Source organism: Neomonachus schauinslandi, chromosome 1, assembly GCF_002201575.2.
Source record: "Neomonachus schauinslandi chromosome 1, ASM220157v2, whole genome shotgun sequence".
NCBI classification, from domain to species: domain Eukaryota; kingdom Metazoa; phylum Chordata; class Mammalia; order Carnivora; family Phocidae; genus Neomonachus; species Neomonachus schauinslandi.
The window spans coordinates 104,725,996-104,752,731 of record NC_058403.1 but is presented as its reverse complement, the minus strand read 5'-3'; the positions used below and the strand labels follow the sequence as shown (position 1 = coordinate 104,752,731).

General features: G+C 34.3%; 1 protein-coding gene across 1 annotated transcript in view; it reads left to right on the top strand.

The window, feature by feature from the left end:
* LEKR1 (leucine, glutamate and lysine rich 1) overlaps positions 1 to 26,736 on the top strand; it is a 174,925-nt gene that overhangs the window by 77,610 nt on the left and 70,579 nt on the right. Inside the window, exons 5-6 of the mRNA XM_021702626.1 lie at positions 2,126 to 2,301; positions 11,488 to 11,673. Of these exons, the coding sequence (XP_021558301.1) occupies positions 2,126 to 2,301; positions 11,488 to 11,673 (362 nt within the window). The remainder of the gene's footprint in view (positions 1 to 2,125; positions 2,302 to 11,487; positions 11,674 to 26,736) is intronic.

Genomic DNA, 26,736 nt, shown 5'->3' with positions numbered 1-26,736 from the left:
CCCTGAGATCATGACCTGAGCCTAAATCAAGAGTCAGTCACTTAACCAACTGAGCCACCCAGGTGCCTCATATAGACATCATTCTTATATTCTTTTTTTCAAGGAAGCTCTCCTCCCACTCACCACTAATCATATAAGATTTAGACCCCATAGAACATGGATCTGCTCTTGGCTAACAAGCTTGAATTTTCTGTTTCCAGCCTTTCTCCCTACAGAAGCACTTGAATCCACATCCAGTCTTTTTTTCTGTTAAATATTCTTGTAAGCCCTGATTCCCATGCACACGGCTTACTCTAGGAGCTGCCTTACACCAAACCATTAGCCCCTTGACCTTGGCTTAGTTCATAGCTCTTGTCTCCGTCTTACCAGTTTCTGGTTCTACATTCAGACTTCCCATTCTCACTTTTGGCCCCCTTGATTAAGTGATCTATTTGGACTCCTCCTCTGCTTTTTGAAATTAGCATCTCTCTTAGCTCCCAGCTCTGCAGGCTGATAGAGGCATCTCCTGTGGCTTCTCATCACTCAGGTGGACCTTAGTTACCAATAGAATGACACCACCCATTTTCCTGACAAAGGCTAATCTTTCAGCCTCTGCCCGACCTCTGTCCTTTCTAGGACTTTGCACAAGAAATTGACTGCATCTTTTTTCTGTGTTTTTATTTAGCCTCTGACTGTACTTGTATTGTTACTTAGCTGTGTGCACACTCAGGTGTCTCCTGTCTTAACAAACCATTCTACTCTGCATTTTCCTCTTTCTCCTCTTGCCACTTAAGTCAAGGTTCTTGATTGCTGGTATCACCTAACTGTTTTGTCACTTCTGCTTTGTTGCTCTGTTCTTTCCTACCTAATGCCTCTCTCTGAGATCACCAGAGGCCTCCTTAATACCAGATACAGTGCACTCTGTTCAGCCTTTATCTGAAGGCTTAAACACTGACCACTACTTTTTTGTTTAAATTTTCTTATTTCCTGGATTTCAGATATTAATTCTTTAGGTTCTTCTTCTCTTTTACTCCCTCGTCTTTTTTGAGAGATTCTTTTCTGTTTTAGTCACATAAAACATTAGTGTTATCCAGTGTCTTATCCTCAGTACTTCTCACTTCTTCATTCCTCCAAGTGGGTGATCTATTATTTTTACTCATTCATTCATCAGTATTTGTTGAGTATATACTTTGTGGTAGGTACTGTGCTAGGTGCTTGGGAAACTGTGTTGAATAAGACAGATATAGTCTCTGCATTATAGATTTAGTCCATTCAGGAAGATAATTATTAACCAAATAATTATAATTCCATGGCTTCAGTCATCATTTTTTGCTAATAACTACGAGATCTATGCCTGAATCTTTTTTATTAGGTAAATTATAGCCAGGACATCTGAAGTAATAAAATCACTGAGATTGCGGAAAATCTGTGATTACTTTTTTTTTTTTAAAGATTTTATTCATTTATTTGAGACAGAGAGAATGAGAGAGACAGAGAGCACATGAGAGGGGGGAGGGTCAGAGGGAGAAGCGGGCTCCCTGCTCGATGCGGGACTCGATCCAGGGACTCCAGGATCATGACCTGAGCCGAAGGCAGTCGCTTAACCAACTGAGCCACCCAGGCGCCCAATCTGTGATTACTTTTGAACTGTGACATTTCATGAAGCAAGAGCACTAGATCAATCACTTTAAAAGGTATTCTTTATCACCCCAGGTTTTATACAGCCTGGAGAACCATGGTATGTAGCAAGAATACTGTCTAAGAATCTGAGATTTTCATTTTGGCTCTGTGATTAAGTCACTTTGACCTAATTTTCTTCACTAAGTATTTACTGTTGAATGAATTTAAAACATTAATTGAATTAATGTGTATGAAAAAGTTAGCTGTCTTTCTTTATAGTTAAAATAATGGAAATGAGTTGGGGTGACCATATACCTCAGTTTTCCTGGGATAGTTCCAGTTTATATCTGTCATCTCAGCAATATACAAATAGCACCTCCTTTTACATTCAAAATTGTCTCCATTTAGACAGTAGATTATATGGTCATTCTCAAACCATTTTTCAAAGAAAACCATTTTTTCAAAGAAATATTTGTTATAATGCTTGCTATTTTTACAATTCCTAATTTTTTAAACTATTTTACAGTCAAAGATTGGTGGAGTACAGATATTTCTGGAATAAGACTCTTTCATTACTTACTTTTACTAAAAGAGAGCTAACCAGTATTAAAAATGAAGTATATGATAATTTTCAAAACTGGACTTCACTGAAAGGAGAAGTTTTTCTACAAATTAAATCCATAAGTGAAACAGCCTTGACAGGTTTGTTGTGTATATTTAGAATGTAATCATCTTTTTTTTTTGCTATATGGTACATTATAAGTAATGAAATAATCCTTCATTTTATGTGATGGAACTTATGATCAACTTTTAAATTTGTTGTTGGTTGGTAAACTAGCTGACCATTATGACTTATTTGAACCCTAAAATTCAATAATTATAGGCTGATCTAAAATAAACCATGATACATCTCTCTTGAGCTGTGACCAGAAGTCTGTTTATTACTGTTAAATGTGCCAATTTGTATTTTAAAACTTTTTCTTCTGTTCATGATTTAGTATTTCATATCGGATCAGCCTTTCCTCAGGTAACTGATAAATTCTGGACAGAATACCTACTTAAAAACACTGGAGAGTGACCAAAACCAAGCACATAACAGAGGGAATGTCAAATATTGAAAGAATGCATATTACTAAGTGAAAGATGCCAATCTGAAAAGGCTACATACTATATGATTCTAACTAAATGACATTCTGCAAAGGGTAAAACTATAGATATAGTAAAGAAATATGTTTTTGCCAGTGTGGGAGGGGAAGAATAGGTTGAGCATGGAAGATTCTTAGAGCAATGAAAATACTTTGTATGATACTATAATGGTGGATACATGTCATTATACATTTGTTAAAACCCATAGAATGTAAACACCAAGAGTGAATCCTAATATAAACTAAGGATTTGGGGGCAAATATGATGTGTGAGTGTAGGTTCATCGATTATAAGAAATGTCCCACTCTGGTGCAGGATTTTGATGATGGAAGAGGCTATGCATGTGTGAAGACAGAATTTGTATGGAAATTCTCTGTACTTTCTGCTTAATTTTACTATGAACCTAAAACTGACATATTTTTTTAAAGGCTATGAATTTTTTTTAGTTAAAAGAGAATGGAACTGGGTGAATTCCCTGGGGTTTGGTTTTTATTTTTGTTTGTTTGTTTAAGGCTATTAGGTTGAGAGCAGGGTACAGTGTGTTCCATGTAGGGAAGCTAAAACTCTGATATAAATCTATAGTCTTTTGGCTTGACGATTGGAGGACATAGATTAAGGCAGCCTCTGAGAAAGAATATTCCAGAAAAGAGGTGATCAGAGAGGAAGAGCTCAGAGTTTGCATATAAGCTCTTTCCAAATCTTTGGCCTATTCCTGAAATACATGTGCACAGGGAAGACTTGAAATAACCCATCAAAGGCCAAAATAATTGATATTTTCGCTGCTGCTTACCCAAGGGGAAACATATTTTACAGTTTGAGTTCAGCCAAGTTAACTGCTTGTTAAAATAAAACAATGTCAAAATCACTACCCTTTAGAGGAACATAACAGAATTCAGGGTCTCCATAACATAACATCCCCAGTGTTCAGGATACAACCCCAAATTTCTTGGTATGGGAAGAAACAGGAAAACATGGCCCATACTCAAGAGATTAGTCAGCAGAGACCAACCCTGAGTTGATCCAGATGATAGAAATAACTAACCAGGATTTCAAATTAGCTGTTAACTATGTTTAATGACATAAAGAAAATAAGCTAGTAATGAGTGAAAAGACAGAATATCTCAGCAGAAAACTATTAAAAATTGGATATTCAAGAATGGAAAAATACAATATCTGAAATAAAAATTTACTGGATAGACTTCTATAGCATATTGTGATTATAGAAAAAAGAACCAGTGAATTTAAGATAGAGCAATAGAAATTATTCATTTTGAAGAACAGAGATAAACATTGAAAAAAAATGAACAGAACCTCAGGGCCCTTAGGATGGATTAAAATATACCATAAGTGATAAATATGGGTAAGAAAAAAGACTTTTTTCCTTTGAATTTAAAAAAAATTGTATATTCTTATTTAAAGTAGGAATTATATGTGGGTTTTATAAAGTATGTTGATTTAACTTATGACAGCTAGAACATAAAGGATGGAGAGAAGGAGTAAATAGACCCAAATGGTTGTACTCTTTTTGTATTTTTTTTTTAGTGGTTGCTTTATGAGTTATATATCATTTTTAGTCTACATATATATATTGCATCATATCACATAAAATACAAAAAGACAAAGCTAAAAAGATAATAAATAAACTAAAAAGTAACTCTTTTAAAAGTATCCAAACAGTGGAGAATTAATGTCACCTGTCTCTAAGATTTATATGCATAATGGCATATGGATCATCAGTAGATCACTGGAACAAAATAGCCAGGTAAATGATCCTATTTGTATGATTATTTCACTTTTGACAAATGTGCCAAAACAATCCAATGGGAGAAAGAAAGTCTTTCAACAAATTGTAATAGAATAACTAAATACCCATATGGGAAAATATACCTCAACTCCTTCATTACATTGTACATGAAATTAATTCAAGATAAATCATAAAACTAAATATAAAAGCTAAAACTATCAAAGAAGAAATAGAGCAAAATGTCTTCATGAATTGGTAGTAAATGAAGGTTTATTGGATAGGGCATAGAAGTAAGAAAAATACCAAAAATTGATGTGTTAGACTTTATCAAAATTAAAAACTTCTATTCATCAAAAGATGCTGTTAAGAAAATGAATAGGTAAGCCACAGACAGAAAAAATACCTAAAAAAAAAAAAAAATGTGACAAAGAACTGCTGTCCAGCCTACATAAAGAACACCAACAAGTCAGTAACAAAAGGACAAAAAATCCAATCAAAAATGGCCAAAAAATCCAATCAAAAATGGCCAAAAGCAGACACTTTACAAGGAAACACATACAAATGACCAATAAGGACATGAAAAAGTGCTCAACGTTATTGGTCAAAAGGGAAATGCAAATGTCAATAGTACATACCCACCAAATTGGTTAAAATGAAAAAGATTTAAAACAGTGGATGTTGGTGAGGAAGGAAAGCAACTGGAACTCTTACGCAAACAGGTGAGAGTATAAAATGTTATAGCCACTTTGAAAAAAGATCTGACAGGTATTTTTTATAAAACTATACACATATCCAATGATCCTTGAAATTCTTCTCTTTGGTATTGATGCCCCCCTGCAAGTAAAAACATATGTCCACACATTTATCCTAAAGAAGTGTTCCTTGTGGCAGGCTTGTAGCCTTAAATAAGGGAAGAAAATTAATGTTCTTAGAGTTTAAATATATTTATTAATATATAACTAATATAAAAAAATATATATTTTAATATATTTCTATATATAGATTTAGACCCACATGCATAGGCTGAACTGATTTTTTATGGATGGTATTCCGTTTATTTATTTTTTCTTTTTTTATATATTTTTAAATTTAAATTCAATTAATTAACATATAATGTATTATTGGTTTCAGAGGTAAAGGTCAGTGATTCATCAGTCTTATATAATACCCAGTGCTCATTACATCACATGCCCTCTTTAATGTCCATCACCCAGTTACCCCATCCCTCCATCCCCGTCCCTGCCAGCAATCCTCAGGTTGTTTCCTATGATTAAGAGTCTCTTTTGGTTTGTCTCCTTCTCTGGGTTCATCTTGTTTTATCTTTTCCTCTCTTCCCCTATGATCCTCTGTTTTGTTTCTTAAATTCCACATATCAGTGAGATCATATGATAATTATCTTTCTCTGATTGACTTATTTCACTTATCATAATACCCTCTAGTTCTATCCACGTCATTGCAAATGACAAGATTTCATTTTTTTGATGGCTGAATAGTATTCTACTGTATGTATATATATATATGTGTGTGTGTGTGTGTATACATATATATATATATATATATACATACCACATCTTTTTTATCCATTCATCTGTCGATGGACATCTCAGCTCTTTCCATAGTTTGGCTATTGTGGACATTGCTGCTATAAACATTGGGGTGCACATGCCCCTTTTGATCACTACATTTGTATCTTTGGGGTAAATACCCAGTAGTGCAATTGCTGGGTCCTAGGGTAGCTCTATTTTCAACTTTTTGAGGAACCTCCATACTGTTTTCCAGAGTGGCTGCACCAGCTTGCATTCCCACCAACGGTGTAGGAGGATTCCCCTTTCTCCGCATCCTTGCCAACATCTGTCGTTTCCTAACTTAATTTTAGCCATTCTGACCAGTGTGAGATGGTATCTCATTGTGGTTTTGATTTGTATTTCCTTAATGCCAAGTGATGTTGAGCATTTTTTCATGTGTCTGTTGGCCAGCTGGAGAAATGTCTGTTCATGTCTTCTGCCCATTTCTTGACTGGATTATTTGTTCTTTGGGTGTTGAGTTTGATACGTTCTTTATAGATTTTGGATACTAGCCCTTTATTTGATAAATATATTTATTAATATAAATATATTAAATACATTTATATGTATAAATTTAGATCCACATAAGTATGCTAAACTGATTTTTGACAAAGGTAAGCAAGCAGTTCAGTGGAGGAAGGATAGCCTAGCCGCCCCCCCCTTTTTTTAACAGATTGAAAGTAGTAACAGAGACAGTGAAGTAACTGGAGTAATTACTAGAGTAATTGGTTATCCATAGGCAAAAAAAAAAAAAGAGAACGCTTGACCAAAACCGTTCACCTTATACAAAAATTAATTCAAAATGGATCATAGATCTAAAGGAAACTAGAAAACTAGAAAATCTTTAGGACCTAATATTCTCAGACTTGAACTAAAAGCATGATACATAAAAGGAAAACTTGATAAATAGAACCTCAACAAAATTAAGTTTTGCTCTGTGAAAGACCCTGTTAAGAGGATGAAAAGGCAAGTTACAGATTAGGAGAAAATATTTGTGGACCACACAAAGGACTTTTATCTAGAATACATGAAAAGTCTCAAAACTCTACGTTTTAAATAAACAGACTCATTAGGAAATGGGCAAATTATATCAGCAAAAATTTCATCAAAGAGGATATGCAGATGGAAAAAGGCACATGAAAAATTGTTTAACATCATTAGCCAATTAGGGAAATGAAAATTATAACATTATGAAATGAAATACGCATCTATTAGAATGTCTAAAATTGTAGAGGTTTCCTAAAAACATAATAACCTAAAATAATTTTAAGTCCATGTGGCTAAGCTAACAGGACTAAGAAGAAGATTCTTCTTATCAAGATTTTATATAATCAATCAGAAATTGATTATATAAGATTAATACTAATAATTGTACTTACATTAGCTAACGTTATATAATACTTAGTCTAGATCTAAAAACCTATATTAGCTATAAACTTTGACAATATTACAGGCATTTTACATGATAAATACTTTTTTTTTAAAATACCAGCTTTTATTTGTGATCTACATGGATATATCCTTATGGGGTGAGTTGATTATGCATGGCATAGTTCTTCAATTGAAAAGTTGATACAAAAACATGAAACATTTTTATTAAAATAACCTCCTAATTCATAATCCCAATTCCTTTATCCTAACATAATTGTTTTCATTTTCCCACTTTATCTTCTAGTCCAACACGTGCTCATTTATTTTTGGCATATTGTAATCACAATCTAAATGCTAATTTATATTCTAAAATGTAGTGTTATTGGCTGAATTTTGTCACTCCCCCAAATTCATATATTGAAGTCCCAATCCCTGAGAATATAACTATATTTGGAGTCAGGGTCCTTAAAGAAATAAATTTAAGTAGGTGGGCTCTAATCTAAAATGATTGGTGTTTCTAAAAAAAAAAAAAAAGAGGAAATTTGGAAACAGACACAGACAGAGGGAAGAGTCTTGAAGACACAGAAAGAAGATGGCCATTTACAAGCCAAGAAGAAAGGCCTGGAAGAGATCCATCCTTCGTGGCCCTCAGAAGATACCAACCCAGCTGATTCCTTGATCTCAGACTTTTTAGCCTCCAGAACTGTGAAAAAAACAATCTCTGTTGCTTAAGCTACCCAGTCTGTGGTACTTTGTTACAGCAGCCCTAACAAATTAATAAATATCATGAACCACATAAACATTGCACAGTATTATTCAAGATACTTTAAAAGATTTGCACATTAAAATTTAGGTTTAAAATCAAAGTCCAAAACAGAAACAGTATTCCTAGAAAAGGCATTGTTTAATATTTTCTTGCTGACAAAGTATGTTAATTATTGAATAGCAGATATGAGTGAAATATTTCTTACCCCTCTAATGAGTGGCTTTCTCTGTATGTAATCAAGACTTTTAAGTTCAAATGTTCATAGATTAAGTTTTCTTAAACCAGAGCACACCTATTTTAATAAGAGAAATTTCAGGAAAAAATATTTTTAGTGTAGAATCACCACACTAAAGGTAGAATATTTTAAGTGTATAATTAATTTGCTTCCATTCTCAAAGTAACTTGATTGAATAGCTCTTGAACTTTTAAAATTCAAGTTCTGAATTAGGTTTAGAAATGTAGTCCACATTTTTCGTAAAATTGAAGAAATTGGGGATAGAATAGGCCTATTTGCTTATCCTATTAAAACACACATTGCTTATGTGTTTTTTTTGCTTTATCTAGTCTGACATTAAATAATTTGGGGCTCAAAATGCTTGCCTATGAAGTGAAGGTAAGGTAAGACAAAAAAAAATACTCAGGATATTCAACTAGTATATCAGAAACTATTTAGAAGTTTTGCTCGATAATGACTTTACTCATTTGGTAACTATCTGTTGAGCTCCTGTTATTTCTAGGACATCATTGGTAATAATTATGGGTCGAATAAAAATTAAGATATTATCTCTGACCTAAAATAATTTATGGTCTAATAGTAGATCATACGTATACATATGATCAGTGCAGTAAAAATGATGTAAATTGGAGCAAGTTCTAGGAAGATCTAAGTCACTTCCAGATTGGGTCAGAAAAGATTTCCAGGCCATGGTAGCATGTGGGCAGTGGCAGGCCAAATGAATGAGGTTAGGAGGACCTTCTCCATGGGGGTGCTGAGACAGGGAAAACACAAGGTGGGTACAATGAACAGAATAGGTTAACCTGGTGGAAATCATAACTTCTGAACTCCAAATTGGGACACATGACTGACAGATATGAAGTTGTAGAATGATGAGTGTAGGATTGAATATTTGACAGTAGGATTGCCAAACAAGAAGGGATGCGTAATTTGCCAAGGGTGAGTTAATTCTCTACTAATTCATTGAGTTTACTCTCCTAATTCCATGACAGAAACACAGCTCCTGTTAGTTTGGAAATCTTGCTGTACTTCTCCATGTGTTAGAATATATTTCACAAATAAATTTGTATTGCAGATTCTTATTCTTTTAATGTCAGAAAGTCATGTTGACATGAGTAGTTATTTTAGAGACAGATAGTAGTGTACATTTACAGAGTCAGCCTGCTAACCTAAGCAGTATCATTCTGGCAAATGAAAAATAGGTGACAGCATGTGCAGGCTCCTCTGCAGTGTCATTCTGACTTAAACATAGATAGATATGATTAGGATACGATACAATTTATTCAGCACAAGGAGCCACTTTTATGGATACAGAAATACCCAAGACTCTTTAGGCGTGAAGAAAAACCGCAACCTCCATATTTTTTAAAACTCTCTTCTTTTAAAATTTTATGCACTAGTGTGTTATCTGTTTTCCTTGTACAAATGGGTACATATCCATAAGTATTTAGAAGCATATAGTTATTCCTAGGAAAAAGATTTCCATGTAAAGTAATCATTGGAATATAGTAGAACCTTACTTATTTGGTCTCTGTCAGTTTATTTATCCAGGTTTTCCTTTTTTTAAAAAAAAGATTTTATTTACTTGAGACAGAGAGCACGAGTGGGGTGAGGGGCAGAGGGAGAAGCAGACTCGCTATTGAGCAGGGAACCCAATGTGGGGCTCGATCCTAGGACGCCAGGATCATGACCTGAGCTGAAGGTAGACGCTTAACTGACTGAGCCACCCAGGCACCCCACCAGGTTTTCCATTTTGAGCAATAATTAAAAGTGAAGAAGATGCTAGACCCCTTGTGCTCATGCCCTAGATCTGTCTTAAAGGTCATGTTTTCTTCCAGACATACTCTTCACCCACAGAAAGACATTTTGCTTTTCTCTCCTTGGACCACATTTGTAATCCTATTCATCACCATCCTTTAAGGCATGTGCTCTTCCCTGTGCTCTGTCTAGCCTACCACTTTACTTCTCCTGTAACGACTTACCAGCCATATTGCCTCTGCTGCCATGTCTGTTTTATGGATCTCTGATTCTGGTTTTCATTCGCCCCTGTGGCTGCTATTTCTGCTGTGGTGGCTCCAAGTCCAAGACAAACTCCTCTGATACCCAGTCACGTGCTAAACCCATCACATGGCCCAGGATAAGCTAACCAAGGAAGGGGATTCCAAGTGAACTATCTGAAAAAGCAGACTATCCAGATTTGCACGTAGATCATATCCTCATCAATTCAAATTAATTGTGGTTGTACAAATTTTATGGTATTTTATCATTATTGTTTGGTTCTTTAAATGTTTTAATACTGGTTTAAGACAGTAGTGCTGAAGAGACTGATTAAGGGAGAGCTTGATAATTATTCTGAAGGATAATATGCTCCATGCATTTCTCACAAAATTATATAAAATTAGCACATTTAAATATACATAATGCTATGAAGGCATATTTTTATCAAGCTTAATCTAAGTAGATAGAATAATGACAAGTGATTGCTATAATGAAATTCTGGTCTCATTTTGAGGCCACAGAGTATTATTAGAATCATTAAGGTATATTAACTAATATTTTCTGCCCATAAATTTATTAGTTTTAGACACTGCATCATTTTATTCCTCTCCATCCCTACTGCCTTTCTTCATAATTTGTATAGAATGTACCCTAGTTACTCTCCTAGAAATGCCACCCAACCAGCTCATGCTAGCACATTTAAATTTACTTTTCTGAATCATGTTGTCAAGAAAACAATTTAATTTCAATAAAACTCAACATTATGCAGATATTGTGTTATTCATTTATGTGAATATTTGAAAAGCAAGATGGATTGCCATTTAATACAATTTAAAGGCTAAACTACTAAAAGTTTTCATACATCATTTAGCAATATAATTGTTTTTCTTATTTTTTCAGAATAACTACTAAATTTAAATTTTTTTGGTTAGGTGTCATTATGCTGACACAAAAGTCATCTTAACTCTCAACTATTAATTTTCTAAAAGGAAATAATCATTCTATGGGGAAATGATTTATGATTCAATTTTGTCTATTTGTAAACTTCACATTTTCCTTACAGAAATAGAGATACTAAAGAAAAGTTTGATAGTGTCCCAGAGAAATAAGATATGCCTTGAAGAGGAAATGAAAAATCTGAAATTGTTGTCAGATGCAGCCATGTTGAGGTCTCAGCAGATTCAGACATCCAAACAACAGGAAGTAAACTTGCAAACCAGATGCCATGACTTGCAAAAAGAAGTACTAGGTAAAAGAGAATTATTTTTTGCTGCTGTTAGCAACTAGCCATAATAAAATCTTGCTTTAATTAGTTTGTGTTGCAAATATGCCTGATTATTAGTGACTATGTCAATAACTGTGTCTGTGATCAATGTTTACTATCTTCCCTTCCCATTCTGCTATTTAGAGTGATGAGACTTAAGTGAATATACTCTTTCATTTTCCCAAATGAAAATATTAAAAATTGTGTTTTGGGCACCTTGGGCAAAGTTTTAAAAATTTCTACCTCAGATGAATAAGTGTCTTGGCACTAAGGCTATGGAATTTGTACTTTTCCCTAGAGGCAGTAGGAATTGTTGAAAATTGGTAATCTGGAGAATGATATAATACAAGCAGTGTTTTAGCAAAAATGAGCTATTAGCAGTGATTGGAGGTGTTCCAAACATCAAGCAATTGGATCCAAGTAGCCATTTAGAAACTATCTTTGCTGGGAACCCGGGCCTAGACTAACTGTAAGAAACTGAAGTAGAAAGGGCACTAACATATTTTAGGTCCTAATGTGCACTGTATTTAAATTACTTCTGTCAATTCCCACAGTGACCATGAAAAACAGGTATAATTATCCCATCTTGCAGAGGAGAGAAAATAGCCTAGAAAGGTTAACATGCCTGTTTTCACATAGCTGGTAAATGGCAGGGAGTGAAAGCAAACCTAGTCAGATTGCCGGACTCATGCTTGTCCCAGTATGTCTCCTTGGTCCTCTTTATGGCCACAATGGGAAAGCTAAGACAGAATCAGGATTGAGCAGACTACTCAGGGCTAGGGAGATAAACACCTGACTGAGTAGCCAGGGAGAGAAGGAAGTCACAGATGACTTCTGAACCTCTTTTCTTGGGAGTGGGAACATACTACAGACTAGGAAATCTGGAAAGAAACTGGTATTGGAATGGAAAATAGGATTCATTACATGAACTTGGAGCAGATACCAGACATTTTAATTTTCCCTTCTGTGGATTGCCTATTTATAGATTTTGCCAATTTTCTATTGCGTTACTGGAATTTTCCTTGATAATTTTTAAAAGCAGTTTATAAGTATAGTAATTATTTATATTCTTTTTTTCTAACATATAATTTGTTGACTTTTTATGGTAAATTTCATCATATCAAAGTTTTTCATTTTGTTATGATCAAATTACTGTCTTTTATTATTTTGGGTTAGTTTTGGTTAAAATAGTGCCTCCCATTCTTAAATTGCACAGATAGTCTCCTGAGTTTTCCTACATTTAAGTCATTAATACATGTAAGATTTATTTTTTATATGGTGTGAGATGTGGGGATCTAGTTTTATTCTTTCCAAATGGATAACCAGTTGTATCAGTATTATGTATTAAATAATCCATCCTTTCCACTGAATAGAACTATCATCTGTCATATGTTAAAATTTTATGTATGCTAGCATTGATTACTATGTTCTGTCTTCTGTTCCACTAATTTATTTAATATACCACTGATACATATTCATTTGAATATAGTGATGTAATAGCATATTCTCAAAGCTGGTAAGTCTTTTCTCTCTCCGCTGTTCTTTTTAAATATATATTTGGAGGAGTTATTCTTTCATTTGAACTTTTTAAGATCTTTTATTTACTTCTAATCCAAAGACTCTAAATAGGTACCTAGTAAAGTTTTTCTCTACATATTCATAAGCAGTTATTCTTCCACATAAACATTAAGGTAATTCATTTAATTCTAATCCTAACAGGGATTCTAGCTGGAATTGCATTATATTTATATAGTAAATTTTGGAGAATTGACATTTTAGTGGTAGTAAGTCTTTTTAATATTACCAAAGTCTTCTCATTCAGGAATATAATATGTCCTTTCATTTCTTTAAATTTGTTTTCAAATGATTTCATAGTTTTATTTGAATATGTTTCTTTGTCATTCTTGTTAAGTTTATGACTATCATGGTTTTGCATCTACTATAAATGGACTATTTTCTCTATTTCAGCTTCTTGATATTTGGTTTTTTGTTTTTGTTTTTGGATTTTTTTGGTGCAAAGAAGTGTTTTTATTATAGTACAGGGACAGGACCATGGGCAGAGAGAGCTGCACTAGGATTGTGAGGACTAACGGGTTATATACCCTTTAGTTAATGGGAGTTAGGGATAGTCTCTAAGGAATTTGTGCATGTTAAAAGCAAGGTCTCCAGGATCTTGGAGGGCTAGCTATTATTAAGATAAGGTTGCTTTTAGTCTTCAATGAAACATCAACAGTACAGCAGCCATGAATTCCTTGAGGAATGTCACACTCTGCATGTCTCGGATTTATCAGTGACCTGCAAGTTGTAAGGAGACTATTTTAGCTGCATTCCTCTTGCCTTTGTTCTCTCATCATTTATCCCCTGAACAGTTTTGATTTAAATTTTTAAGGTTGCTGAGGGTGAAAGGTTTTATCTTCTGTAACTTTTCCCTGATGAATAGGGGCGTAGAGATGTCCCTACCTCGGGGTCAACATTAGTCAGTTGGGGATGTAGGCGTTATGAAAGGCAGAGACAGCTGAATCCAAGGTAGACAACATATATGAAATCTCCTTGAGTAGAAAGGGTCATCTGTCAGCTTGATCTTATGACAGTGAAGGAGTCTTGGCACCAGGTGGAGAAACATTGGAAAAAAACAGCGAAACGTGATTAAAATATTATGAGAAAAAGAAGCCCAATAAAGAGACCTTTGATAGTTGGCTAAAATCCTCCTCCAGTCCAGGAATTTATCCAATCTTGAAAGGAAAGGGAGGGATTGTTTAAAATGCCAATTTTAATATTTATATCTTTTAGCAATTCTGTTACATTTTTGTGATAATCTGTAATATATACATAGCATTCTGTTTTTATGATGGCACGTGTTCACCCTGTGCAGCAGTTAAAATATCTAATGCCATTTTATTTTGGAGAACTGCTTTATGAATGAGTTATTTCAATGTTTAATAATGTAATGCTACTTTGAGAGTCACTTAAGGCCTTAATTGTGGAGCAGGTGGTGTTAGCCATCATATAGACTGTTTTGTTTAGCAAGCAATCAGATAACAAGAGGCACTTTTATGGAAACAAAAGAAAAATACAAGTTCGTGGTTGGAGCAAATTACAAACCCAGTGTCTGAGTCTCCAGTACTGCCAGAGAGATTTCCAGATCTCAGGTTTGAAGCATCCTCAGACAGACTGGGATCAGGCCGTGGGAATCAGATGAATTTTTCTGGTTTGTAATTTAAATGTCTCTGGTGATCCTTTTGAATGGCCCATAGTGCAACAGGCACAAAGATTGTCTATACATGAGTTTTGTGGCAGTTTCTTTGAAGCTACCCTCAAGTTGTCCAGCATCAGTTTTCAGGGCTTTAGGAAGAAGAGCAGTTTTAATTAAGAGGATGGAAGAAGATTGGAAATCTTGGTATTTGTTGATAGAATAAAGAAAGACTATTGGTTTTTGTGTATTTGTCTTATATCCATCGACTTTATAAAATCCTCATATTAATTCTAGTAGTTTTTTACTAGTATCTCTTGGATTTTCTACAGTTATATCACCTGCTCCAACAACCCCTGAAAAAGAGTTCATCTATTTTTTCCAGGGTTTATATCTGTTATTTTATTTTCTTGTCTTGTTCATATCTTTTTAAGTTCATTTGAACTGAGACTGTGTTAAATAATAATGATGACATTGAGCATCCACATCTAGTTCCTGATTTTAATTGAAATTATTTGGTGTTTTTTCACTTGGGATTATATTTGATGTTTTTGGTAAATATTTATTTTTAATTAACCGTTTTACTTCTATTCCAATTTTACTTAGATGTTTTATGTGAAATGCTTTTGGATTTTGTTAAATGCCTTTCAGCATCTATTGATATAATAGTATTTTTTCCCCTTTAACCAACTGGTAAAATGGATTAGTATTATTGAATTCCCTGAATTTCTTTGGTCTCTTGGAATAAGCCCTACATCATTTACTTTTTAAATATATCATTTCCTACATGGTTATATTTTATTTATAAATTTGGTACATGTATATTAATAAGTGAGATTGGTTTATAAATGTTTCTTTATTAGGGGGCACTAATTTTATCAGAGTTTTGCATTAAAATTAAGTGAATATCATAAGTGCTCTTATTTTTAAGTATTTCCTCTATCTGTGGCTAGGCCTGGTTTCTGATTTTTAATCTTGTCTATTTTTGCTTTATCTTTTATTATTTATCAAACTCGCGAAGCCTTTGTTTTTTTAGTCTTTTCAAAGAACTAGCCTTTGTATTTTTTTTATGCTTTCCATTACTTTTATTTTCCATAACATTAACTTTTTGCTTCTATATTTATTAATTTCCTATCCCTAGTTTCTTTTTGTTTTGTTTGTATGTTTTCATTTTTCAGACTTCTGAAGGGAGTACTTAGTTCTTTTATTTCTCATCCTTTTTTGTTTAATAATAGAGACATTCCAGGGAATAAGTTTTCCCTTGACTAAAATTTCCTCTGTCATATTTTTTTTTAAAGATTTTTATTTATTTATTCATGAGAGACAGAGAGAGAGAGAGGCAGAGGGAGAAGCAGGCTCCCAAGGAGCAGAGAGCCCGATGCGGGACTCGATCCCAGGACTCTGGGATCATGACCTGAGCCGAAGGCAGACGCTCAACCATCTGAGCCACCCAGGCGCCCTCTCTGTCATATTTTTAATATGAATTATTCTCCTTTTCAGTGCTATCTAAATACTCTAATTTTTTTCTTTGGTGAAAGGGTTATCTAGGAGTATATTTCTTAATTTCTCAATAGTTAATTATTTGGGGAAGGAGTTACTTATTATTTATTTAATGTGGGGGTATTCTGACTAAATGTGACTTATAATACCTTTTTGAATTTGTTAAGCTTTCCTTTATGTTGTGTACATGATCAGTGTTATAAATGTTCCTTAGAAATACAAAATGTAATTCTCAGCTTGATGGATATAAGTGTATCTCAGCTAAGTGTAAGATTCTTGGGTTCTTTCCTCTCAGTAGACTATAGATGCTCTGACTTCTAGCTTTTAGTAATGCAAATGAGAAGTCTACTGTAGCTCTGATCCTTTTTCCTTTAGAGGTAACTCATTCTTTTTCCTGAAAGCTTTTGTTAGATTTTTCTTTCTCTGGTTTTTTCTCTTTTTTCCATTGGGCCTCAGTTGGATCACTCATAATCCTTGGTTCATGACACATATGTACTGGCTGGGACTTCATATATAATCTTGAATAGAAGAGTAATAGTGGGCATCCTTGTCTCATTCACAGTTTTACAGAAATACACTGCAGAATAACTTTTGGGTTTAAGCAGAAATTATAATGAATGTAAAATATCTAAAGAATGACATTAAAAACACTATATATCAAAACTCGTGGGATACAGCCAAAGAGGTGTTTTGAGGGAGATGTATAGCTTTAAATAATCATATAAGAAGGAAAGAACAAACTCAAAGAATGTAGAACAAAAAAATAATAAAAATAAGAGCAGCAGTCAGTGAGGTAGAAAACAAAGAGATGGTAAAGATGATCAGCAAAATAAAGCATTGATATTTTTTTAAACCAACAAAGTAGACCTTTGGCTGTTTGATCAGAAGGTGAGAGAAAACACAAATGAAAAATATAAGCAATGAAAGAGGGGCAATGACTACAGATAAAGAGTAAAAAAATAAAAGTGGATGCTGTTAACAACCTTACACCAACAACTTTGAAATCTTAAATGAAATAGACATACTATTAGAAAAATATATCTTACCAAGACTCAAAGCAGTTAAATGGTCCTATAACTATTAAAGAAATTGGAGCAATGTCTTCTCACAGAGAAATGACCAAATTTTTTTGCAAGTAAGTTCTACCAACTTTCAAGGAATAAAAGATCTTAATTTGATACAGTATTTTCTAAACAACTGAAAACTGGGGACTATTTCCCAACTCAGTCTACAAGGCCAAGGCAACACTGTTACCAAAATCAGACAAAGATATTAAAAGAAGGAAATATTATAGGCCTATTTATATTATGAATGTCAATGTAACAATTTTAACTGTATGATATTTAAAAAAATATTTTGAATCACCTAAGTGTATTACCTATTTATAAAATTAAATAAAGTCATAAATAAAATAAAACTCTAAATGCCATGCTACTTATTTTAGGCTTAAAAGAGGAAGACAAATTTAAGATACATTTGCTAAAATATGCATTTCATACTTATAAATAACTTTCTTCAAAATGCAAGGTTTTGGGGCACCTGGGTGGTGCAGTTCGTTGAGCATCTGACTCCTGGTTTTGGCTCAGGTCATGATTTCAGGGTTGTGCGATTGAGCCCTGCATTGGGCTCTGCGCTCAGTGTGGAGTCTGCTTGAGACTCTCTCCCTCTCCCTCTGCCCCTGCCCTTGTTCCCCACACCACCCCCCCTTCTCCAAAAAAAAAAAAAAGTGCAAGTTTCCTTCAAAACAAAGATTATCATTCTTGCCTCTCTTTTATTTCATCCTTTTAACCTGGCTTAGAAAATAAGCAGTTTCTTTGACTATTATGATTTCTTAGAAGAACAGTAAAACATTAGAGAATGTGATATCTTATATTCTTTTAAGAAACTATAACATATATAATATTACCTAACCTCCCCACCTACTTCTCTGGTCCTGAATACTGGTTGATCTTGGAATGAATTCTCATTGCTTCTGTTCCTTGGTGTCAATTGTTCTTGGGTCAGATCTTGGGCAAAATATATTTTAAAAATAGTCTGAAAAGTAAGAACCACGTTTGGCCACCTAGCCCTAGCATATTTAGAATATGTTATTATAGGAGTATGTTGCAGTTTTAAAAAATAGCAATGTATATTTTTAGAACAGAATAGCAAATTCAAATCAAAACCACATTGAGGTACCACCTTATACCAGTTAGAATGGCAAAAATTGACAAGGCAAAAACAACGAATGTTGGAGAGGTTGTGGAGAAAGGGGAACCCTCTTATACTGTTGGTGGGGATGCAAGTTGGTACAGCCACTTTGGAAAATGGTGTGGAGGTTCTTGAAAAAAATTAAAAATAGAGCTACCCTATGACCCAGCAATTGCACTACTGGGTATTTACCCCAAAACACAGATGTAGTGAAAAGAAGGGACATATGCACCCCAATGTTCATAGCAGCAATGTCTGCAATAGCCAAACTGTGGAAAGAGCCAAGATGCCCTTCAACGGATGAATGGATAAAGAAGATGTGGTCCATATATACAATGGAATATTACTTAGCCATCAGAAAGGATGAATACCCAACTTTTACATCAACATGGATGGACTGGAGGAGATTATGCTAAGTGAAATAAGTCAAGCAGAGAAAGTCAGTTATCATATGGTTTCACTTATTTTTGGAACATAAGAAATAGCATGGAGGACATTAGGAGAAGGAAAGGAAAAAATGAAGGGGGCGAAATCGGAGGGGGAGACAAACCATGAGAGACTATGGATCCGAGAAACAAACTGAGGGTTTTACAGGGGAGGGGGGAAGGGGGATGGGTTAGCTGGATGATGGGTATTAAGGAGGGCACGTACTGCATGGAGCACTGGGTGTTATAGGAAAACAATGAATCATGGATCACTACATCAAAAACTAATGATGTATTGTATGGTGACTAACATAACAATAGAATTAAATTTAAAAAAAGAATAGCAAATTCAGAAGGTGAATCAGATTTTAAGGTAAGGATCATTATTAACAAATGGGGAAAAGAAAAATTACGTGGTAAGTGGTATAGGGATAACTAAAACAAAATAAATCAAATACTCCAAAATCAACCTCAAATTAAGTAAGAAAAAAATAATAGGAAAAACTAGTACCAAAAAAAGGATACAGAACTTATCCAAAGCAACACTTTAAAAATTACAAAGGGTAAGATAGATTTTGCCTATAAAAAATATAAAATCTCTGACTTTAAAAACTGCCAAACAACCTAAAAATAGATGGACAAAAGATGTGTGTATCATATGTGGTATGGAAAGAGTTACTATCCATACCATACAAAGAATTTATTTCACTATGTGTGAAAACTCCCAAGACCCCACATAGGCAAATGGTTGAAAAACAGAAACAAATACAGGAAATATAATAAACAAGCACAAAATGCTTGATCACTAATAATTAAAAAATTTGCCTTTAAAAAAAACTAGTATAAAGACTTTAATGATAAAGTTTCCCTTCTCTTGATGACAAAAATTATGTATTTTTATAACCCACAGAAATGTTTGTGATCAAGTAATCTCCTTCTTGAGAGTCTATGCTTGGGAAATAGCAGAAGAGGAAAAATTATTTATATGTAAAGATCATTTCCTTACACCACACACAAAAATAGACTCAAAATAGATGAAAGACCTAAATGTGAGACAGGAATCCATCAAAATCCTTGAGGAGAACACAGGCAGCAACCTCTTCGACCTCGGCTGCAGCAACTTCTTCCTGGACACATCGCCAAAGGCAAGGGAAGCAAGGGCAAAAATGAACTATTGGGACTTCATCAAGATAAAAAGCTTTTGCACAGCAAAGGAAACAGTCAACAAAACCAAAAGACAACCAACAGAATGGGAGAAGATATTTGCAAATGACATATCAGATAAAGGGCTAGTATCCAAAATCTATAAAGAACTTATCAAACTCAACACCCAAAGAACAAATAATCCAATCAAGCAATGGGCAGAAGATATGAATAGACATTTCTGCAAAGACGACATCCAAATGGCCAACAGACACATGAAAAAGTTCTCAACATCACTTGGCATCAGGGAAATACAAATCAAAACCTCAATGAGATACCACCTCACACCAGTCAGAATGGCTAAAATGAACAAGTCAGGAAATGACAGATGTTGGCGAGGATGCGGAGAAAGGGGAATCCTCCTACACTGTTGGTGGGAATGCAAGCTGGTGCAGCCACTCTGGAAAACAGTATGGAGGTTCCTCAAAAAGTTGAAAATAGAGCTACCATAGGACCCAGCAATTGCACTATTGGGTATTTACCCCAAAGATACAAATGTAGTGATCTGAAGGGGTACATGCACCCCGATGTTTATAGCAGCAATGTCCACAATAGCCCAACTATGGAAAGAGCCCAGATGTCCATTGACAGATGAATGGATAAAAAAGATGTGGTGTATACACACACACACACACACACACACACACACACACACACACTGGAATATTATGCAGCCCTCAAAAAAAAAATGAAATCTTGGCCATTTGCAATGACATGGATAGAACTAGAGGGTGTTATGATAAGTGAAATAAGTCAATCAGAGAAAGACAAGTATCATATGATCTCACTGATATGAGGAATTTGAGAAATAAGACAGAGGATCATAGGGGAAAGGAGGGAAAAATGAAACAAGACGAAACCAGAGAGGGAGACAAACCATAAGAGACTCTTAATCTCAGGAAACAAACAAAGGGTTTCTGGATTGGAGGGATGGGGTGACTGGGTGATGGACACTGGGGAGGGTATGTGCTATGAACTATGTAAGACTGATGAATCACAGACTTGTACCTCTGAAACAAATAATACATTATATGTTAAAAAAAAAATTAGCTCACATTCCACTTCCTACATTAAAAACCTCACCAAAACATTGTAGTACTAATTAGTCACAGTTTTTATACTCATTAAGACCTCACCTTCATTTAAGTACAGCTATATTCAAATCGAAAGTGCAGCTGGAGACTCTGATCTATTCAGTACTTTATGTAGAGATTGTATAGTTATGGATGCAATATAAATTCATCTAAAGGACAGTGTAATTGCAGAGCAAAGTGGCACATAATTTCAAGACTAAATTAGGGTTTCATTTTTGCTGCTGCTGCTAAATAGGTTCACTCCATGGGTAACATCCAAACTGTTATCAGAGAGAGAGAGAATTTAAAAGGCTATCTGTTACATCTCTCTTGGTTGAAACTATTTAAAATTGGCAAGTCAGAGTGGACAGAATCATTAAAGCAAGTGATGACACTAGTGATCTCAACTAGTTATGACAAATAGCACTTCCTATGAGCCTACCTATGAAGGGCACTGGGTTTGGGGGATTTTGTTTTATTTATTTGTTTTTACCCTACCACAATTTTATGCCCATGTTAGGGTCTCAGTATAGGAATTGTCAGAACATTTAGAAAAAAGTTCATAAATGTACCTCTTGCTTTATCCACAAATACCCTTCTGGTGAACTAATTGTACTAATTAATTGAACTAATTGTACCAATGTATCCTTTCTTTCTAATTCATTTTTCCAAAGTGGTTACAGTGGTTTAGGAAAACTACAAGTGCAGGAGAGACAGCAAAGTTTATGTCTCAGGTCTTAGCAGTGTTGTATCACAAATTTGGTAAACTTTCTTGGGGATTTTCTCAGGTGTTCTCACCTGCAGAGGTCCAAACCAGCCCTTCTGCTCCCCTCCTCTCACTATTTTCTACTTCTGATAATCTAATTTTATTTCTGCCCACTATCCATGAACCTAGTCATTAGCCTCTTCCCACATCTGTCCCCATCTCTTGGCCCTGGGCTGACCATGCCCCTGAGTTTAACTTCATTTTTTCAACAAGTGTTTATTGGACATTGACCACATGTGGCCAACTGGCCTCATCTTTGCTTTGACTTTGGCGTGTAGGCATTCTCCAGCTCTTCACGGGTCTTCACAGGATTTCTGACTTCCTAACTCCACACTTGTTGTATGTGCTGGCACTCTTTAACTTTAGCCATTCTTGACAGATATTTTTCTCTTTTATATTAAGAAGAGTCTACAAATTTCTTTAGCTCCAATTTTGTTGTCATTCAAATTATTTTTAGTTGTGCTTTTTCTGCCATCGCATGGCATTTACTTTCATAATTTTCATGAACTTCAACACTCTTACTTTCATTCTGCTTTCTTTTAAATGCATGCTTATTTTTTCTCTTACTAACCAATTAATATCCTTAAGATTTTCAGCTATCTTGATAATCATCATCTATAGCTTTTCCAACTGACTAATGTCTTTTCAGAAATCACGTTAACCATTTGAGAAGAAGAAAAACCAGCATATCACAGCGTATATCTTCTTCCCAGATGAATGACTAGATTAACATAATGGGCATAGTCTTTTAGATTTTCTTTGGGCAAATTAAAATAAAGGTAGACTGATATATCACTCATCTCAAAACTCTTCCTATGTCTTATTTTTAGGAAACATAATTATTCAAAGAATACAATAGATAGTATTTAAATTCATTTTGGATGAGTGCTGTGAATGGCTTATTATCATTTATAATCTTAAATCCAATTCTAAGCATTTGCATGCTTTATACTCCTTCCTATGAATCATTTTACTGGGCCTCCATTGTTGCAGAACTAGCTTTAAATGATAAGCATCACAATAAGTCTTCCTTTCTAGTACTAGCTGAACAACTTCCCTTCTGTTTTCCTTGCCTAATTCTCTGCCCCACCTTCTGCCTTCCATTATTTCCTTCAGAGCATTCATTCAAGCCCTAAACTATATATTCTCCCTTGTCCTAGAATCCACTTTTTATTTTCCATGCTCTTAATTGCTTCTTACTCTCTCTTAGATTCCCTCTCTTAGTAAATGAGCTAACGTGTTAATACAGTTGACCTTTGAACAACAGGTTTGAACTGCACGGGTCCACTTATATGCAGATTTTTTTTCAGCAAATATATTGGAAACATTTTTGGAGATTTGGGCCAATATGAAAAAACTCAGACAAACTTTATAGCCTAGAAATACTGCAAAAAATAAGAAAAAGATATGTCATGAATGCATAATAGATATACATATGTAGATACCAGTCTATTTTATCATTTACTACCATAAAATATACACAAATCTATTATAAAAAGATAAAATTTATAAAATTACACATACACAGACCATATATTATCTTTTCATTTTTGATGTCTAGTGTTAGTAACACATATGACATCTACAGTCTTTTGTAGCATATAAGAAAATATTGAGGTGGGTACTGACAGATGACCATTTTGTAAACAAATAATATAAACCTATGGTACCAGTAAATACAAGTGCAGTACTGTAAATGTATTTTCTCTTCCTTATGATTTTCTTAATATTTTTTTCTTGCTTACTCTGTTGTAAGAATATAGTATATAATGCATGTAACTTATAAGATATATGTTAATTGCCTGTTTATGTTATAGATAAGGCTTCCGTTCAACAACGGACTATTAGCAGTTAAGTTTGGGGGGAGTCAAAAGGTATATGCAGATTTTCAACTGAGCAGGGGTCAGTGCTTCTAGCCCCATGTTGTTCAGGTCAATGTACTTTTTTGACTGACTAAATATATTCATGTATTTGAATATGTTTTAGATTCCACACATAAGTGAGATCATACAGTATTTGTCTTTCTCTGTCTGACTTATTTCACTTAGCATAATACCCCCAAGGTCCATCCCCGGCAAGATTTCATTCTTTTTTTATGATTGAGTAATACCACATTGTATATATACCATATTTTCTTTATCCACTCATCCATGAATGGGTACATAGTTTGCTTCCATATCTTAGCTATTATAAATAATGCTGCAATGAACATTGGGGTGCATATATTTTTTTCAAGTTAGTGTTTTTATTTCTTCAGATAAATACCCAAAAGTGGAATTGCTGGACCACGTGGTAGTTCTATTCTTAAATGTTTCAGGAATGTCCATGCTGTTTTCCATACCAGCTACACCACTTTCCATTCCCATTGATAGTACACAAGGGTTCCCTTTTCTCCAGTCTTACCAACACTTCTTACCTCTTGTCCTTTTGACAATAACCATTTTAAGAGGTGTGAAGTGATAGCTCAGTGTGGTTTTGATTTGTATTTCCCTAACGATTAGTGATGTTGAGCGCCTTTTCGTGTGCCTGTTGACCATCTGTATATCTTCATTGGAAAAATGTCTGTTCAGATGCTCTGCCCATTTTTTAACCTGATTGTTTTATGGCTATTGAGTTGTATGAGTTTTGGATATAATCTCTTATCAGATATATTATTTGCAAATATTTTCTCCCATTTGTACATTGCCTTTAAATTTTGTTGATGGTATCCTTTGCTGTCCTGAAGCTTTTTAGTTTGATATAGTCCCACTTGTTGATTTTTTTTGCTTTTATTGCCTTTGCTTTGGGTGTCAAATCCAAAACATCATTGCCAAAACAGATACCAACGAGGTTACCACCCATATTTTCTTCTAGGAGTGTTATGGCTGCAGGTCTTTTATTCAAGTGTTTAATCCATTTTGAGTTAATTTTTGTGTATGGTGTAAGATAATGGTCCAGTTTCATTCTTTTGCATGTAGCTATCCAGTTTGCCCAGCACCGTTTATTGAAGAGACTGTCTTTTCCCCTACCATATATTCTTGGCTCTTTTGTTGTAAAGTAATTGACCATAAATGTGTGGGTTTATTTCTGTGCTCTCAATTCTGTTCTATATGATCTATATGTTTGATCTGTATGATCTATATATTGATCTATATGTTTGTCTTTATGCCAATATGATACTGTTTTGATTACCACAGCTTTATAAGAAAGTTTGGGGGCGCCTGGGTGGCTCAGTCATTAAGTGTCTGCCTTCGGCTCAGGTCATGATCCCGGGGTTCTGGGATCGAGTCCCACATCGGGCTCCCTGCTCGGCGGGAAGCCTGCTTCTCCCTCTCCCACTCCCCCTGCTTGTGTTCCTGCTCTCGCTATCTCTTTCTCTGTCAAATAAATAAATAAAGTCTTTAAAAAAAAAAAAAAGAAAGTTTGAAATTAGAGAGCATGATGCTTCCAGCTTTGCTATTCTTTCTCAAGATTGCTTTAACTATTCAGAATCTTTTGTGTTCCATGCAAATTTTAGGATGATTTGTTCTATTCCTGTGAAAAATGTCACTGGAATTTTAACAGGGATTGCACTGATGAAGTTTTTTGGGGGTAGTATGGACATTTTAACAATATTAATTCTTCCAATCCATGAACACAGAATATCTTTTCATTTATTTGTGTCTCCTTCAGTTTCTTCCATTAATGTCTGATAGTTTCCAGTGTACAGGCCTTTTACCTCCTTGGTTAAATTTATTCCTAGATATTTTATTCTTTTTGATGCAATTGCAAATGAGATTGTCTTCCTAATTTCTCTTTCTGATAGTTTGTTATTAGTGAGAAACACAACCGATTATTGCTTATTGACCTTGTATCCTCCAACATCTATTAGTTCTAAAAGTTTTTGGTTTAGTCTTTAGGGTTTCCATTATATATAATATTGTGTCATCTGCATATAATGACAGTTTTACTTCCTTTTTAATTTAGATACCTATTTCTTTTTCTTGCCTAATTGCTCTGGTTAGGATTTCTAATACTATGTTGGATAAAGTAGCAAGAGTAGGCATCCTTGTCTTGTTCCTGTATCTTACAGAAAAAGCTTTCAGTGTTTCATCATTGAGTGTGATGTTAGCTGTGGTCTTGTCATATATGGCTTTACTATGTTGAAGTATTTTTCCTCTATACCTACTTTATTGAGAATTTTTATCATAAATGTTGAATTTTATCAAATGCTATTTCTGTATCTGTTTAGATGATCATATTATTTTTATCCTTCATTTTGTTAATGTAATGTATCATATTGATTTATTTGTGGATGTTGAACCATCCTTGCATCCTTGGACTAAATCCCACTTGATTAGGGTGTATGATCCTTTTAATGTATTGTTGAATTTGGTTTGCTGATATTTCACTGAGGAGTTTTGCATCTATGTTCATCAGGAATATTGGCCTATATGTTTCTTTTCTTACAGTGTACTTGTCTGGTTGATATCAGGGTAATGAGGGCCTAGTAAAAGGAGTTCGTAGAAATATATTTCTTTATATTTGAAAGTTTAGACTTATGCTCACTGCTATATCATTATTGTGTTCCCTTAAAAATACATTTTAAAAATCATTCTAATATTTTATATTCCCAATTCTCTTACTTTTAGAATTCACCTTTGGAATAAACTTAATCTTTCTCCATTTTAAACAACATAACTATCTCTTTGTTGTTTCTGTCCACCTACCCCCCACCCAACA